The sequence below is a fragment of the Tympanuchus pallidicinctus genome, unplaced genomic scaffold, assembly GCF_026119805.1.
Source record: "Tympanuchus pallidicinctus isolate F22 unplaced genomic scaffold, pur_lepc_1.0 scaffold7, whole genome shotgun sequence".
Classification (NCBI taxonomy): domain Eukaryota; kingdom Metazoa; phylum Chordata; class Aves; order Galliformes; family Phasianidae; genus Tympanuchus; species Tympanuchus pallidicinctus.
In genome coordinates this window covers 13196846-13213148 of record NW_026294791.1, presented here as the reverse complement: position 1 = coordinate 13213148, position 16303 = coordinate 13196846, and the positions used below count along the sequence as shown (strand labels likewise).

At 41.5% G+C, this 16303-nt stretch overlaps 1 protein-coding gene across 10 annotated transcripts; it reads right to left on the bottom strand.

The window, feature by feature from the left end:
- Positions 1-260: 260 nt before the first annotated feature.
- On the bottom strand, positions 261-15342 carry SAMD13 (sterile alpha motif domain containing 13). 10 transcript variants are annotated; one of them, XR_008202220.1, is made up of 7 exons: positions 13760-13782; positions 12782-12858; positions 8781-8892; positions 2818-3235; positions 1721-1803; positions 1001-1087; positions 271-925 (listed from the first exon to the last, which is right to left on the bottom strand). XR_008202220.1 is itself a non-coding variant. In XM_052666005.1 (4 exons), exons 2-4 carry the CDS (start codon positions 12832-12834, stop codon positions 3092-3094), a joined length of 309 nt encoding a protein of 102 aa, XP_052521965.1. In that variant the 5' UTR covers positions 12835-12858; positions 15320-15342; the 3' UTR covers positions 2083-3091. The 10 variants fall into 10 exon arrangements, 2 of the variants coding, with proteins under 2 accessions (XP_052521965.1, XP_052521964.1); XR_008202218.1 differs by having other exon boundaries at positions 261-925; positions 1001-1803; XR_008202219.1 differs by having other exon boundaries at positions 270-1084.
- Positions 15343-16303: the final 961 nt, after the last annotated feature.

The window sequence follows — 16303 nt, the reverse complement described above, 5'->3', positions numbered from 1 at the left end:
CAAGAGTCACCTACACAAAGAAAATCAAAGAATCGCAGGGATTGGAAAGGGTCTCTGGAAATCATCTAGCACAACGCCCTGGTTCCTAGCACAGACTGTAGAGGCAAGTGTCAGGAGGGTTCTGAATATCTCCAGAGAAGGAGACTCCACAACCTCTGTGGGAAGCATTAGAAAGTGCAGAGAGCAGTAGGAAACCACAATAAAGATCAGGAAAAGAAATGATTATAGTTCAGAATAACATACTCCAAACTCCCTTCCATGCTTGCACTGAGCTTTCTGTAAGATCTCTACTTGTATGAACCAGTTCACAGTATTGACCAAGGGAAGAATACAATCTGGATGGTTTTTAATCTAATTCACTTGCTCACTAAAACACGTTAAAAGAAAGCACAGTACTCAGTAATCACCATATATATGTCATATTTATTCTCCTTTTCCTTTTCTCTATCTTAGTGAATAGCTTTATCTCAATCCACAAGTTCTTCTTCGTTGTTGCTGGTTTTTTGTTTGTTTGTTTTTGTTTTTTTCAATTCTCTTCCATCCCATTGGGAAGAGAGGAGTGAGCAAATGAGTGTGTGGTGCTTAGCCACTTGCTGGGTTAAACCACAGCAGTCATTAAAACACATTAAAAGAAAGCACAGTACTCAGTAATCACCAAATGAGTCCTCACAGCTGTACAGCAAAAATTTTTACTTCCTGATGGAATTAACATCTTTTAATTTGATATCATCCACAGATCTACCAAAAAAACCCCAAACCAAACCAAAACATTCAAATGGAGGAAAAGAGAATATTCAGTTCATCCTTTGGTAACATAGCATGGTGTATTCCACTCCAACAATTCTACAAATTCAGGGTAGGTAGGAATCTCCAGACAGCTACAGGCAGCTGCTTCACATAATCCTTCCCATAAGTAGATCTAATTCTGTATTAAAATAATTAGAGAAATTTTACATGTAATTTTTCAGCTGCAGCCTCTGACTGGCCTGATAGTCTGTACCTGAAAATTCCCCAGGGCAGAGATGATTCTCTCTATTTGATTGAAGCCTTCCAGAAGATCCCTATTCCCAGTAGGTATCCCTGGCTGCTACCAAATTATAAACAATAAAGTTGTAAGAAGAATTCAGACTGTGACCTACAAACCTGCTAACAGATACCCAAAGAGAGCACAGTTCTCTGAGGGAAAGGAAGAGAAATGGTTAATACACCCCAGAATCCTATCACATATCTAAATAAACGTTTTACAGAGTAAAGGTTAGAAGCTATACAAGAAAGCACGCTGCTGTATAGTTTGTCATAGCACATGCCATGAGTTTTACCTATAGAGCAGATACATATGTGGCTTTATCCCCTTCCAGATGGCAATACTAGAAATATAAGCAGTTCTCCTACCACTGTAGCATCCACAGCTACCTTGCACTTGGCCAAATCAAAGTGAAGGCAGGACAACTACCTAAGGCAGGAGATTACAGGAGCTTCTCTTTGCTGTCACAGAATGTTGTCCCCATTTGGCTGAAATCACCACACCCCTACTCCCTTCCAATCCCATCACAGCTGCCTCCCAAACCATGTTCAGTTTTAGCACACACTCCCACTTATTTCCTGCTTCCTAGCTCATCTGCTAAGTCTCACTTATGCAACTCCACATCCCATTTTAGAGGTCATCACAAAGCTCTCTGGGCCAGAGAAGATGACAAGTCTGGACAGTGCTAAGCAGTACCTGTATGTTATCTCCCAGGCACTGAGGGATAATTCACTCTGCTGTAGCAGTGCCAGCACAGCACCTCTGAATCACTGACAGCTCTAGAAAAGGGTAAGAGAAGTGCAGATGTTACTGTTGAATGTAACCAATGCTTCAAATTCTCTCCTTCAGCAGTATGTAACACTGGATAAGAAAAAGCAAAAATAAAGTCTTTAAATATCTTGGTAGGTGGTGTTAAAGGTAATCACAGGAGCAAAGAATATGCAGAAGGTTTTGGTACTGTTTTAATGGAGAAGTAGGGAAAAAAAATAATAAATCAGGAAATCCAATATAACATAATAAAGAAACAGAAAGTAAAAAGATCTATAAAGTAAACTGAGTTCAAACATAAGCAATGCTTTATTGGGTTATAGCAAGCAACCTATCAAGGAGGGAACTGGTACAAACAGAGTGAACAAGACTCTCTCTTTTAACAGAGATGTATGGTGACAAGACAGCTTCTTTTAGTTTTTAAAACAAGTATTCAAACTGTTAAGTAAAGCATTAAAAAAAATAAACCATTACAACACCAATGACAGACAATATTAAAAATGTGCAGGTTTGTTTAACAAATTTCTGCATAATGTTAGAAAACAAGTTATCATAAATTAAAAAAGAACGATCTATTTCTTTTGTTTGCAAAGCAACACAAACTTTAAAAACCAACCATACTTTACATAGAGCTACCGTTAAAAACAGGTGAAAACAAGCTGAAAATTTAGAGGACAGCAAAAAATACACAACCCAGTTTCACCTGTCAGCGACACCTTCTGCTATCGAAGGGGTTATGTTAGTTTTATGTACAGCTTTAAACATTGCGGCATACCACAAATAAACCTTAATAAGGTCAAAATAGGACCCTCTGCAAAAAAGGGTGAGTTGGCAAATGTCAGTCCCATCCCAGAATTACAAGTAGTAATAGTTTTAGTAGGTCTTTATTGTACACCAGAAGATACTTCCAACGGTTTATCTCTCCCAAAGATGCACAAACTTTATTTTTCTTCTGTTTGTTTGATTTTTTGGTATTTAAATAATGATATTAAGAACACGCTGGCTCAAAAATGAGAATGACATACCTCCCTTTTGTTCTGGATACAGTGATGTAGCTATTTCAACATGCTCACTGACAAACCCTAAAAGAGAAAATCATTATGCACTATGTGAAAAATACACACCACCTCTCTCAATTCAGACTCAGTATACATTATATTGCCAACTCTATCCAATAGGATAAATATCTAAATTTGGTTTAAATTCTTAATATATTCTCTCTTTACAAAGTTCCATCACATGAAACCAAATTGCTTATTTACTGCTTGAGGCACAACATGACCCCAATTAGACAATTCGCTATAAAGAGTTGTTCTTTAGATGTTGTGTCTGTAGAGGTTTTACGTGATATTCATAGATTTTCAGCGCAGGCCCCAGTTTTAATGAAAGTCCAGTCAGTACATCATTTCTTGTCATCAACAGTAATGATTTGCCATCAATTTCCTATAAGAAGAATTAAAGAATTGATAAAGAAAACGTACAAATCTAATAGCTGAGAACAATCATGCAACAAATGGAAGACTACTACAGAGGATCAGTGAGAAAAGAAACAGCCTTTTATTTTTATGAAATAATTTTTTTAGCTGCTAACATCTGCTGTTTGGTTTTTGAAGTGCTCAACTGTGCTGACTAATGCATAAATACTATTTAGTCAAGCAGAAAACCCAAATCAGTCTCATTTCAAAATTCCCTCCTTGTACATCTGTTTGAAATTAATAGGCACACGTACAGCTTGCCTAACTAACAGCCATTAAGCAAAGGACACACTTAGGGAGAAGGTAGTGAAATGTGTTTCAAAATTACCTTTAACAGCAGTGTACAAGATTGGACTAGTCAGCACCTGCTAATAACTTCAGGTGACTGCTTTAAATGGCTGACTTCCCACACATCCAGCAGAGAAAAGGAGTCTCCTGCAATCAGAACTTTTACAAGGATCCAGCTGCAGAGCTCAGCACTCCAAAGGAAATTCCTTCAACTACAGTGGAGAAGGCAGCAACTTCCCAGGCTGAATCTCCACAATGGCTACATTCCACTTTTAAATCATAGGGTTTTCATTCTTTTCTCTCTCTTTTTTTTTTTCCTCTTTCTTTATGCCTTTTTTATTTATTTATTTATTTATTTTGTCTCCTCAAATCTTTGCTTTCTGACCTATTTAGATTAGAAATCCTGCAGGCTTTTTTTTTCCTCCCCCATCTGATAACCTTGTCACATGTTTGCAAAATTAACTGTAAATGATTCTCCATGCATCAAAAAGCAGAAAGAATCCCCATCTCACAACTCCCACCTCAGTTTCAGACACATGACCATTCTTTTATTTGCACCATCACAGTTCTATCACTGCGCTACCCAAGAAACAAGCTACATCTACAGAGCAGTGCATCGACTGGTGTCTCACAAGTCATCACAGCCCAAAGTCTTTAACATAGGTTGTTCTCTTGCACTGGCTTCACTTTGCTGCATTCTTTTCTACTTTTAATTAAAAAATAAATTTTAATTTGGCATCAATAGCCAACAAGTTCAAATGCCTGCATATATTATTGTCGTCCATTACTCTGTATTACCACGATTTTGTGTTTTTATAAATACCATAGATAAATACCACACACAAAACAGTTCCACTGCAGTATCTTTCTTACAAATATTAAATATTGTTTTGGAGATGTTACTGATCATACTTTTTGTTACAATTTAACATGCAAAAATGACAAAGAAGGAACATTAGAGTTCTATAGTAACTTGTCCGAACTGATCTCTCCCATTATGTGATTAAAAATACAAGATTGATGGAAAAAGCATACTATAACCAAATATCCGCTGAAAGTGGAATTTCTTTAAAACCTTACCAAGAAATATAACTGCTAATCCCTCCAGAAGAGCACAGTGTAACAGTATTTCTGAAAAAGAATCACATTTCCAATAACTTTTTACCCAAGTATAACAGGTACCTCCTTCCAATTTCTGTTGAGAATGTTAATAGTTAAAAAACAGTTGATATTTTCTTGTTTCCATTTGTCACAATTCTTTTTGTGGAAATTCTGACACCACTGAGTATTTTGCTCATTGATACGACTGATCTGAAGCTGCCTTTTCCACTGCCGTTCAATGACGTTATGGAGTAAGAACAACCTCCAGCTTGGAGGGATCCAGATGAAGCAAATCCAGTACCTGGAACAGGAGAAACTCCATGAATAGGTAGAGATAGTTTATTTCCTTTTCCTTCTTCTTCCACAGGATTCCCCGTGGATTTAAGAAATGCTGGGAAGTAGACCATCTAAGGATTTAATTGAATAGAAGACTGATCCTCTAAGCATACCTGGGTAGGAATGAGTAAATATGTATTAAAATTCCAGTGTGTTACATCTCTATGTCTATTTTATGGTTTACTTCCACCTCTTTTTGTTTTCTTTCCCCTTAAAACTGCTTCCATAGATTTGCCATTGTCATTTCACTTTTTGGCATCAGGTAAGACTTTGGAGACTTCTGTGAAGTTCTTCTCTGCTACTCCACTATTTTCAGGTTATTTTTCAGCTTCAGCTTATTATTCAACTTCAATGCCAGCTTTTGTCATGCCCTTTTAGTGCCATCTAGAGAGGCATCCCTCTGCACATCTAGAGCTAACAGTAGTTCCTCAGCTGCAATAGTCAATTTATCGTCTTCAGCAAATCCCCACACGACCAGTCAAGAATCAAGTCTGCTCTTTCTCCAAGTGACTGAGAACTGCAGTGTTCTACATCACAGCTGACAAGAAAGTATACCAGCCAGAATGCTCACATGCTCCTCCATGCCGTGGATCTGCTAGAAGATGGCAGCAGATACCAGCTAATATCAAACCTGTTTCCCTTCTGGTAAGGCACTGCAGCAAGGACCAGCAAACTATCATTGGATTCCTTAGGCTGAGCTGCATAACACAGTACTAATGGTAAGAAGTTGCGTGGCAGTAGTGAAGGGTCAAGCATTGCACTACCACATCTCAGGACACATCACAAGGAATCCATCTTCGAGCAAGCCAAAGCCCCCTGTGCTCCCAAGGCTCCTAGAGAAATATCAGCCATGTACTTGCAGATAACAGTTCTTTGAAGACGTTCACACTCTCACTCACATCTGGTCTGCCACTCTCTTCAGTGATCCTCTGTGCCCAACTTCTTGGCTTGCCTGGAAAAATGTGCTTGATGTTATTGTTTTGGATATTGGGCAACATCTTCCAGTTGAATCTTTTCAGAGAGCTCTTACAGCTTGCTGACATCAATGAAACTCCAAGAAAGAATAATGTATAACCATCATATACTCATCATGCCCTACCAGCACTTACAATACAGTTACTAAAAACATTCTGTAGTCCTTAAAATGTCTTTTCATTTTCCTTTAAAAGTATAAGAAAAAAATCACATCTTACAAAATCCTTTGAGTCACTTGCGTCATGTGAGTCCAGATTTAGATTCATTAGAAGTGTGGACTTACTGTTACGTAGAAGCTGAACATATTAATATTTCTTGAGATTACATTTTGAACTATGGATGTCTTGCAAGAAAATCGTTGTGCTAACCCTTCTAAAACAGTTCAGTGGAAAACAATTTCTCAGTGTTGTAGGTGAATTGGGATACTTCCCTTCACCACTTACAGCCTCGTTCCCCTTCCAGTATATATCCATGGCAGTAGCAGATCAAACAAATTTCAGATTCTGAGACCCAGACAAGCTGCAGAACAAATGGCATTTAAAACCAGAGATGGCCACAGTTTCAGCTGCACACCTTGTGACTGCCATACCTGGAGAGCCTGTGAGATCCTGATAACAAATACCATAAGTATACAGAGTTAAAATTAGTGTCTTCTAAACAGCGCAGAGGAAACAAAACAACACTGCTGTTAAGAGGATAGAGATAGAATTGCTCCTGAAGCAGAAGGGAAGGGTCAGTTCTTGCCTGGAGAGCACTCGCTGCTCTCTATGCTGCTAAGGAAATAGAAGTGGAAGGGAGTGGCAATGATTTCCACCTCAAATGTCCATCTCACATCTCCTGGCTATATCTTGGTGGCTCCCGTCAGCTTCTCTCCAAAGCTTTAGCACAAAGTGAAGTTAGTAGCAGAACCAAAACCATATTTCTGCCTATGGCAGCTTACTGCCCATCTAACCTAGCAGAGCCTTGGCAATATGTTGCTAAAAATAAGCTTACTGCATCTTTCCTCCTGAAGCCACTTGCCCTCACTGCAGAATACTAACAAAACTTGTACTTGTCAGTTCTACATGCTATTTTCCACCAGGCTGTTGCAAATTGCGTTGCCAGAACTCCTGAGCTAGCCTCACTTTGCTGTTGCAAGATCAGTAGTAATTACTGCAGTACTATTGACAAGCCAGCTGGTATTTAGAGAGGTTAAGGCATGTGATGAAAGTCAGAGGTATCTGTCAGAATAAGGAAAAAACCCAGAGGCTGCAATTACTTGGCTTGTGTTTTTCTTATGTCATGTTTCCAGGGTTGTTGAGGAGACATAATTGCTGGTATTAAGGAGTTGATAAACTTAGTCTTTTTTTGTTTGTTTACCCGTCTTCAAATTCTCAAAAATTATTAGCAGCTGCAGCAAAAACCTCTCTGCCTTCTGCCAGAAAATTAGCCAGCACCAGGCTTTTCACCTCCCAGAACAAAGAGCTAAATTTAGATACTTCTTTATACTCATCAGTTCCAATCAGATGGGACTTCATAGCCCAGGTGCAGAAGGTCAGCAAGATTATTCCGATCAACAGTAACTCTATTTCAGTTTAGATGTACTGTTCTCCAGCAAAGTTGGCCATATCTTACTCTGGCTCAGGCCTTGGAAAGTCAAGCCATCCATTTTAATAACTAAACAAAACTGTTCATGGAATAAAACACAGAAGGGTTTGGGTTGGAAGAGATCTTACAAGATCACCTAGAGTTCCAGCTGTGGGCACAGTTACCTTCCACTAGACCAAGTTGCCCAAAGCCCCATCTAAACTATCATGACAATTAATTTCCTGATACTTGCACACAAACCTACAGATATATTACAGAATGTGCTGAATTGATAATCTGCAGTTTTATGATCCGTCCCTATGGAACAAGTGAACCACAAGCCAAGTAAGCAAACACCCCTATCTTTCCTCACTAACGCACTTTAACAGTGTGCTGATAGGTGAGTTACCAAGGAGCTATACAACAGCTATGCTCTTTGCAAAACTGCCAAAAGAAGCCATTCATTAGCATCAGAAAGTGTGCTTATAATGTAGGCACTTATTATACTGAGACTAACACCATATACTGAAGCTAACTCTGGGGTCAATACCACAAAAGCTAAAGTTGTAAAAATGATTTCTGAAACTTGATTCATGCTCCCACACTTGTTTTTCTGTGGAGAGCAGTCCATGGCTGTCCCTTTAACTGATTTTTCTCCAATAGCCTTTCCTTGACATATAAAGGCAGATGGAAAATTCTCCAACTCATAGCTTTTGTTCAGTTTAAGGATCTAAACTCTCCAGGTCTTCCTGATACTTACAACCACCCTTCTGCAAGCCTCAGTCTCTTCATCAGATTGGAAGTCCTACAAACATGCTGCTCCTGTGCCTGAGAAGATTACTCCCTTTAATTGCCAACTTACTCTTTCCCTGTTCACATATATTGTCAAGTTCTGTGGAACACAGCAGTCCTTTTCATTCTATACCTCAAAAGTAATTACTGTGTTAGGAACCTTTGGATGAGAGTATTTGCACAGTATACTTAGGAAGAAGGAAATTACCATCCACATTTTAAACCAGTCCAAGTGAGAAAACTTGTTTAGATTCCTCACCTTTCAGATGACATTTCAAACATACTTCATCCCATTATGTGGATCCTGTAACATGACAATCTTCAACTCCCACAGGTTTTTATACCCAATCACCTAATGTGGGATTTTTCCATTTAACAAGGTATCACTGGGCCCATGGCAAAAACGTGCAATGGGAGAAGGTGGCGGCAATCAAAGTGTTTCCTAGCAAACTTACCTGTTCTTGAAAAGCACTGGCTTGTTCTTCAAATCCAGCTGTCCTGAAATAATTCACAACATCTATAACAGCCCAGTCAGCAGGATCTGGAGGTCTCCCATTTTCTACTGAACTGCAACACACAAACCCAAACAAATAATCACTACTTGTCTGTAGAGTCCCTGCTGCTTCTTTGTAGACAACCCATGTATGTTCCCTTCTCTGTTCCTCCAGGAATAGTACCCCTCAACACACCTGCCACCACTCCAATAGAGAAGAATCACTGCTTTTCTGTTCCATTTCAAAGACCTGATACCAGGGACAAGTGACATACTCCTCCCTTCAGAAAAGAAGAATATGGATATTCACATCAGCCAAAGGCAGTCAGGAGCTTTGCCCATGAGTGCACTGCCTTTGCAGAACAGAGGCTACTTCTGTAGTTTGATTTCAGCTATCAAGCATTTACATAGAATTGCAGTATGCAGATTACTCTTCTCCAAGATGAGATTGTGCTATGTTGTAACATGGGTTACAGTACTGTAAATTATCTTTAGCTCATAAAACAAGAAAATAGAGGCACCACTGATTGCATTAATTGCTCAATATAGAGAGTCCTCCAAAATTTCTTTTTGACTTACCTTTGGAGAAATCCTGAGACTTTCTGAACAACTAAGAATGTAAGAAAATATCTGTTTAACACAATCAGAACAGATTCTTTCTATGATTGACCTTAAGCAATTACATTCCACAGAAGCAAGACCAACCAATCATTCATGTTGCTACTCTAACCCTCCATTTCTTATCCTCAGCTTGCCATCATATTATCTCAGATAACCTTTGTGTATCTGCAAACTCTTGGTGAAACATGTGATGAGCTTGATTGCCTGCCCTACAGTAATGTAGTAGGATGAAGAACAAGATGTCATTCAGTAGAAAATAAATTTGGACAAGATGCTTCTCCAGCTAGACATCCCATGCTTACGGGTCAGATGTTTTTCACTGTCCTGCATGCTTAACCATAATGTTAATGAAGAAATTACAAAACCATACAGATAGAGTACCAGATGGAAAGTAAACTTAGATTATACTCCTCTGACAAAGTTCTTGTTCTGTCCTTTAGATTTTCATTTTCCAGTGTTCACCACCTCTGTTCCTTCTAGACTTGTATGTCTTTCAGCAAACTCAAGGGACAATTATTTTTTTAAAACCAGCCATGAAGAGATGAAAGTAGAATCACACAAGGTGCTTTAGATCACCATTTCTATTTCTATGACCACATGAACAAGGTGAGCATGATTTTTACTTCTCTCTTAATCCTTGAAACACACTTGTCAATATGACAACAAAATTCTGGCTCTAAAGAATCATGTTGCAGCCTCAATATCACACTGCATTTATAGTTGACCTTTTAAAAGCAGTTTCTTGAAATTATCACAGAGTATATACATATTTCAGTGCAAAGAGCAAAGGCCAGAGGTTCTTGCTCTTGCTCATGAAGTAACAACTTTACGATTGGGATTGCAGAGAAAGGCAACACTCAGCAAAACTTTAAATAAGACGATCCAACTTTATCAGAGCTGCACCTGAAGTTTTTTGATTTTTTTTTTGGTGTTGTACCCATTCTGAGGCTTAAGAAGTAAAATGCTGTGAAAAGCACCATGCAAAACCTCTGTATATTTGTAGAACCAAGATTTGAAGAATTATATCTGGATTTCCCCCCAACACAGATACTCGCAATGACACATCTTTAACTAAAAATTAAAAATAAACTAAACCCCCAAAAACTCAATATTAAAAAAAAAAGCCAAAAGAACAATTTAATTATTCCTAAGCAGTAAATGAAAGACTCAATCTGTCAAAATACTTAACTGTATTTTACTTACTTCCCAAAGCATTTTCATTTCAAGTTGACTATGAACCCCCCCACAATGTATTTCAGCCCAAGAGCATTGGTTCTTCATACAGCTCTTCTTTTACTGCCAGGGAACGTAGTGCTTGGTCTAGTCCCATCCTAGGCCCAACTGCAACATCTTCAAGGGCTCCACCTTAGTCATTCCTAACCCCAGGAACAATGGCAAATTCCTACTTGGAATAGCATCATGTTGGACTTCAAGCAGAGTCCATTTCCACAGTTATAGCTGCAGAAAACTCACAGGCATGTGGCGTACTGTCAGGGGCTGGCTGGATTTTAAATCACCTACCCACACAGATGCTCATTTGGCTTCTAGACAGCCTTCTCCTTGCCTTGCTGTTGCACATGGCTCTATTCCTTAGACAAGAAAAGGGAATATATAAGAGCCACTGTTTAGCCATACACCAGTTTATGCCAGACATTCTGGATGCCCTAAAAACTTAAGAGAACTAGTATGTTAGGCTTTATAATCAGATACTAGGTGTGCTAACAATGAACAAAGATTTGACTTGTCTTCTGGTTGCCACTGTCCCTGTACCTTTATTGCCATCATGTGGCCGAAGCAGTAAGGCCTGGGAAAAATATAACTGCGAAGAAACAGATTTTATCCAAGCTATTTATAACCTCTTCAAGGAAGTACCAAATACTTCCTTAGTAGATAGGCACACATACATACTATATATTTTTCTTTAGAAACCACAGCTTATGCTCTGTTTAATTATAATCACAACCAGATTTAAAAAGCCACCATTGCAATTAGTAGTTGAGTCTTTATCACCTAAGCCTTGGCGGAAAAAGATTAAAGCTGTCCTTGTTCTCACTGCTTCCCTTCTCACCTCTGCCATGGAGTCTCAGGTGCAGAAGAAAAACAGGTAACTGAAGGTGGCTTCTGAGAGGCATAATCTATGCTTAGTCACTTAACAGGGAGACACTTTTTACATTGGTGTGGTATAGCCAGACTCTTGAGTTAATGGGGAAAAATACAAATTTTATTGGCTACCAGTAGATCTTTTGATGCTGTATCATAATCATGCATTTCAACAGTATCCTGAAGAGACCATTACTATTATTATTATTATTGTTGTTGTTTACATTACTTGGTGCTGGGGAACCTAAGCATCATCACATTTTCAAGGACAACTCCTGGCAAAGGGATGTGAAAGACAAGAATGAGGTGCAGCTTCATAGAAGTGCTGCAGTCTGGCAGGACAGGTGACAAGCTCTCTCTAGTTCCTTTCTTAGCGTTACTTATCAACAGAGTATTTATAGGCCTAACAGAACTTAGCTGTTTTTCCCACACAAAGCTTCACTTTTCAGACAGTAAGTTAGATTAGGACTGGCGATCCCAACTGAAGAACTGATGACCTTCAAAGATAAAGAAATGCATCTAGAACAGTTCCTATCCCTTAGCCTGCAGCCCACCACACTGAAGAAACCTGCAGAGCACCGTACATCATGTCTTTCTTTCCCTTATTACCACCATAGGTCTGAGGAAGGAATCTGTTTAGGGCTTCTCCAGCAAATAGCATAAAATATCTGCTTTGAAGGGACACATGCTGCTTCTCAGCTTATAATGGCTGGACAGTCAGCAGGGAGATAAAAAGAATGAGAGGAGACACATACATGGGACACTTCTCCCCATCAGGCATTGGTTCTAGAAAGCACAGACACCTCAGGCACCATTTGCTGCTTTGACTTTTGCAAGTCCTTCCTCAGGAATTTCACCTCATCATCAATGCGGATGGTGAGAGGAGCTTTCCCCACAACAGCAAACAGGTGAACATGGGCAGAGTGTTGGTTGCTGTGCTACCACTCGCTTTGGTCTCCAGCTGAGATAAGAAAACAATGGAAACAGGAATACTACCAACTTACTAGCTTCCACACTTCTCCATTGCTGTACTATCCTCCTGCATACCACTTTAAATCACTTCAGTGCCCTAGATTCTTTTATTTCAAAGTAGAAATGCAATAAAACTAATAGAGAACACAGATTAGTAGAAATAAGCAAAGATGGAGATCCCCACCCTTGCCATCCATATTAAGTCAATGGACAAATACAATCAAAATTCACATGCTATTTGCATAAAACAAACTTTAAGGAATCACTTACTTTTTGACGTCCAGAGAACCATTTTCCTTGTTTTCCATGTCAACAGTTAGCATGGAGAAGAGAGGTTTCCTCAGCAGCTACCAACAGGAAAAAAGCTGCGTTTAGTTACTAGTAGTATGAAAAGAACAACCAAACACAACAGAAACAAGTATTCCATAGAAATGCAACTGTTTCCATCTGAGAGCAAAGTGCTGTGGAAGACCACTTCCCTCAGAACCTTGGCAAAGCAGGTAATAACTAATGAATTAGGAAAAGTTTGCCTGTGCTTTGAACACAGGAAATTGCATCTTCCTTGATTTTCAGTCAGGAAGCATCACATACGATCCTTTTTTAAACTAATACAATCTTGAGTACGCAAAGAAAGACCAGCCTGCAATATGCCTATAACCAGTTATAGGATACCAAGCGTGCTCTCAGTGCCTTCAGTCACCCCGAGCAGAAGCACAACCCTACTGCTAGTGAGGCTTAAAAATCTACGCCCTTGTTTTACAAATGGGGATCTGAAACACCGATGAGAAATGCGATTTCTACCCCAGTCACAAACCCGCTGGCAAGGCGAGTCACTGAACGAGTCCAAAACTCCTGAGGCCTAATTGTGCACCTTCTCCACCAGCCCATCCTTCCTGTGCTTTGCGCTGCTGCCTCCATGCACACTGAGCTCAGAAGGGGGAAGGACCGTACAAAGGACGCGGGAGGAAAGGAAAGCCAGCCCGCTGGTTGCTCCCACCGCCCCAAGGAAGGCACAGAAAGCAGCCCAGCCTCCTCCTTCTGCTCTCAAAGGCATTTCTATGTCGGGGAGCACCGTAACTACCCACAGGCTCGGGATGTTCCCGCTGTAGGTTAATGGACGCCGGCGGTACATCTGAGAGCTCGGGGAAGTACAGAACGGGGAAATCGCGCTCTTCAGTTAAAACTTTGCAAAAAACAAACGATAGCAATTAACGGCGCTGCTAACAAAAATAAAAGGAAAGGAAGGACCTTTTACGAGCCGATTACCAGCACCAGATAGCAGCACCAAACTGGCAGTAAGGATGCTCCTTCCACGCGGAGCCCGGAGCACTCGGCGCAGCCCAGGTGTGGGCGCGCTGACAGCCGCCGGCTCCGGGCCGGGACGGAGCCGCCGCGACCCCGCCCGCACCTGGGGGCTCCCGGCGGGCGCCGCGTGACACGCGTGCACCATCTTACGAGCATCTCCGGCAGGCAGCGTGGCACCACATTGTCATTATTTTTCGTGCGGGAGGGGAAGGGAGAGGGGGAAGCAAGACAGACGGACCTACCTAGGGGAACTATACCGAAGCATGGCTACGCGCTGCTCCGGCGCGGCGGAGCCCCGGCCGCCAGCCCCCCGCCGGCAGCGGGGCGCTCGGAGGCGGCTCCGTGTGGCAGCGGGCAGCGGCCCCGCCTGGCTCCCGGCCCGCGTGACGCCGCCGCCACACACGGCCCCCACCAACCGCCGCCCGCGTCATGGCGGACGATTTAAAGGCGCCGCGCCTACCTGCTGGATAGGGCTGCCTGCCTCCCTGCCTGCCTCCCTCCGCGGGGCCCGGGTTCTCCCGCGGCCGCTTCCACCCTCCTACCCGCAAGGGTGTGCCGGGGAGTGTCAATGGAGAGCGTGGTGGGGCTGGCAAACAACTCCGCGGATAGCTTTGGAAAAGAGCCTCGGGAAATAGAAGGGAAATAGGAGCAGGCAGGCTTTGCAAAATTAGAGAAGTTGCATCGAACTACTTCTGAAATGAGTTTGTCAGTACGTGAGTGGGCAGCGAGTGCTGGGCTGCCTCTCAAACCAGAAACCAGAGCACGGCAGCTGCAGCCCTGGCACCCTGGGGATGTGAGGCCGTGCTCCCAGCTGCCCTGTACATCACACAGTGCTGTGCTGGGTTGCATGCGAGTCCCTGCAGGGTTTGCAGTGCAGTGATGTACAAAGGCCAGGTCTGGCCCACTGGGAGTAATGTTCCACCCACTGAGATTAACAAATTTTGGCAGTTTTCTCTTGCAATTACATCTTTGTTTTACTCTACTACACACTGCTTATTTCTTCTCCCAAGTTTCCCCAAATTCAAGATGTTTTCTAGCAGTATAGAAGTATTCCCACAGATGACACACCATCAGTGTGAGCACTGCTTACTAACACATCCTACCTTGCCCCACTAAGGCTTGGCAGACCCGCCTTGCACAATGCCCCAATGACTGTCTCACTGCTCCTAACAGCACCAATTTGGTATCAGTACAGAAATCATTTTGGTATCACCCCCAGTAGCAGCTGAGTGCACCATGTGTTTGCTGACAGGGATCCAAGCCCCAAAACAGCAAACCAGACACAGCGCAGCAATCGCTGGAAAGGCACAACTGAGCTCATGGGCCTGAGCTCATGGTCCCCCCTGAGCATTTCATTTTGCCTTAACCAAACAAATGACCAAAGCATATAAAAACTAGGCAAATAATGATAAGAGTGCTGAAAACTAACAGCAGTATGAGTTCTAGCTGCTTTAGATTTTAAACAAACACAGATAAACAAATCAAATAAAGTATTAAACATACCGCACCCTAAAGAAAACCCTCTTCATCTCAAATCCCAGTGCGTATGGTAAAATGTGGCATATTTGCATTGGACAAGTCACAGAAGGCAATTCTTTTTTGTCTCTTGAGAAATAAGCACTCTAAACGAAGTGATAACGAGTTTTCTGCATCAGCTGATTTCTGATTTTGGTAATGAACTGACATTTGAAGCTACAAATATAGACCAGCTCTTTACTTGTGCTCTCCTGTGTCTTCCATCATGTTTTCAATTAGTCTTTGGAGCATTCGGTACAAGGCATGCAGCATAAAGACCTTGAGCAGCAAAGAGAGGAAGTTTAACAAAACAGGCTACAGAAGAATTCAGTGCGGAATATGATCTGCAGCTCGCATTTTCACTCATTAGAGTAAGGTGATTTAATTAAAGCAAGATTATGTCTGGAGGGAAACGATGCAGGAAAGTGAATTAAAGGTTTTGTTTGCCTACTTGTGTCCTGCTTCTGGCAAAAACTGTGTCTAGGCCACGTGAGACTGGAGCAGGAGCAGTGCTGGCTGAGCCACGCCAGGAGTCAGCCCTGCCTGACTGAATTTCTGCCGCTTCTCAAATGTGGAAATCAGTGTGGATTATTGTACCCAATGATCTTATCTTCTGGGTATAGGAGAAGATGTCAGTTTTTTTGCTGAAAGCCCAGCAGTGACAGCTGGGTATGCAGACAAACATCACACAGCTGGCATGGGACAGCACCAAACACCGACTCTCCTAGAGCTGAATGAGGGGTCCTTTCAGATCCTTCTTCCTGTGTAAAAACAGGACTAAACTCATTCATTGGGAAGGTTAGGTGAGAAAACAGCAAAGGAGTTTTGCGCTTCCAGCTGGAGGAAAGTCGGGAGTGCTAAATCAGCCTTACACAGAGCAGAACAGGTCACACACCTGTATAAAACACACATTTCTGTCAGTAAAAAATGTGTCCTTTAGACTTACCAGCAAAAAATTGGGGACCAAGAACT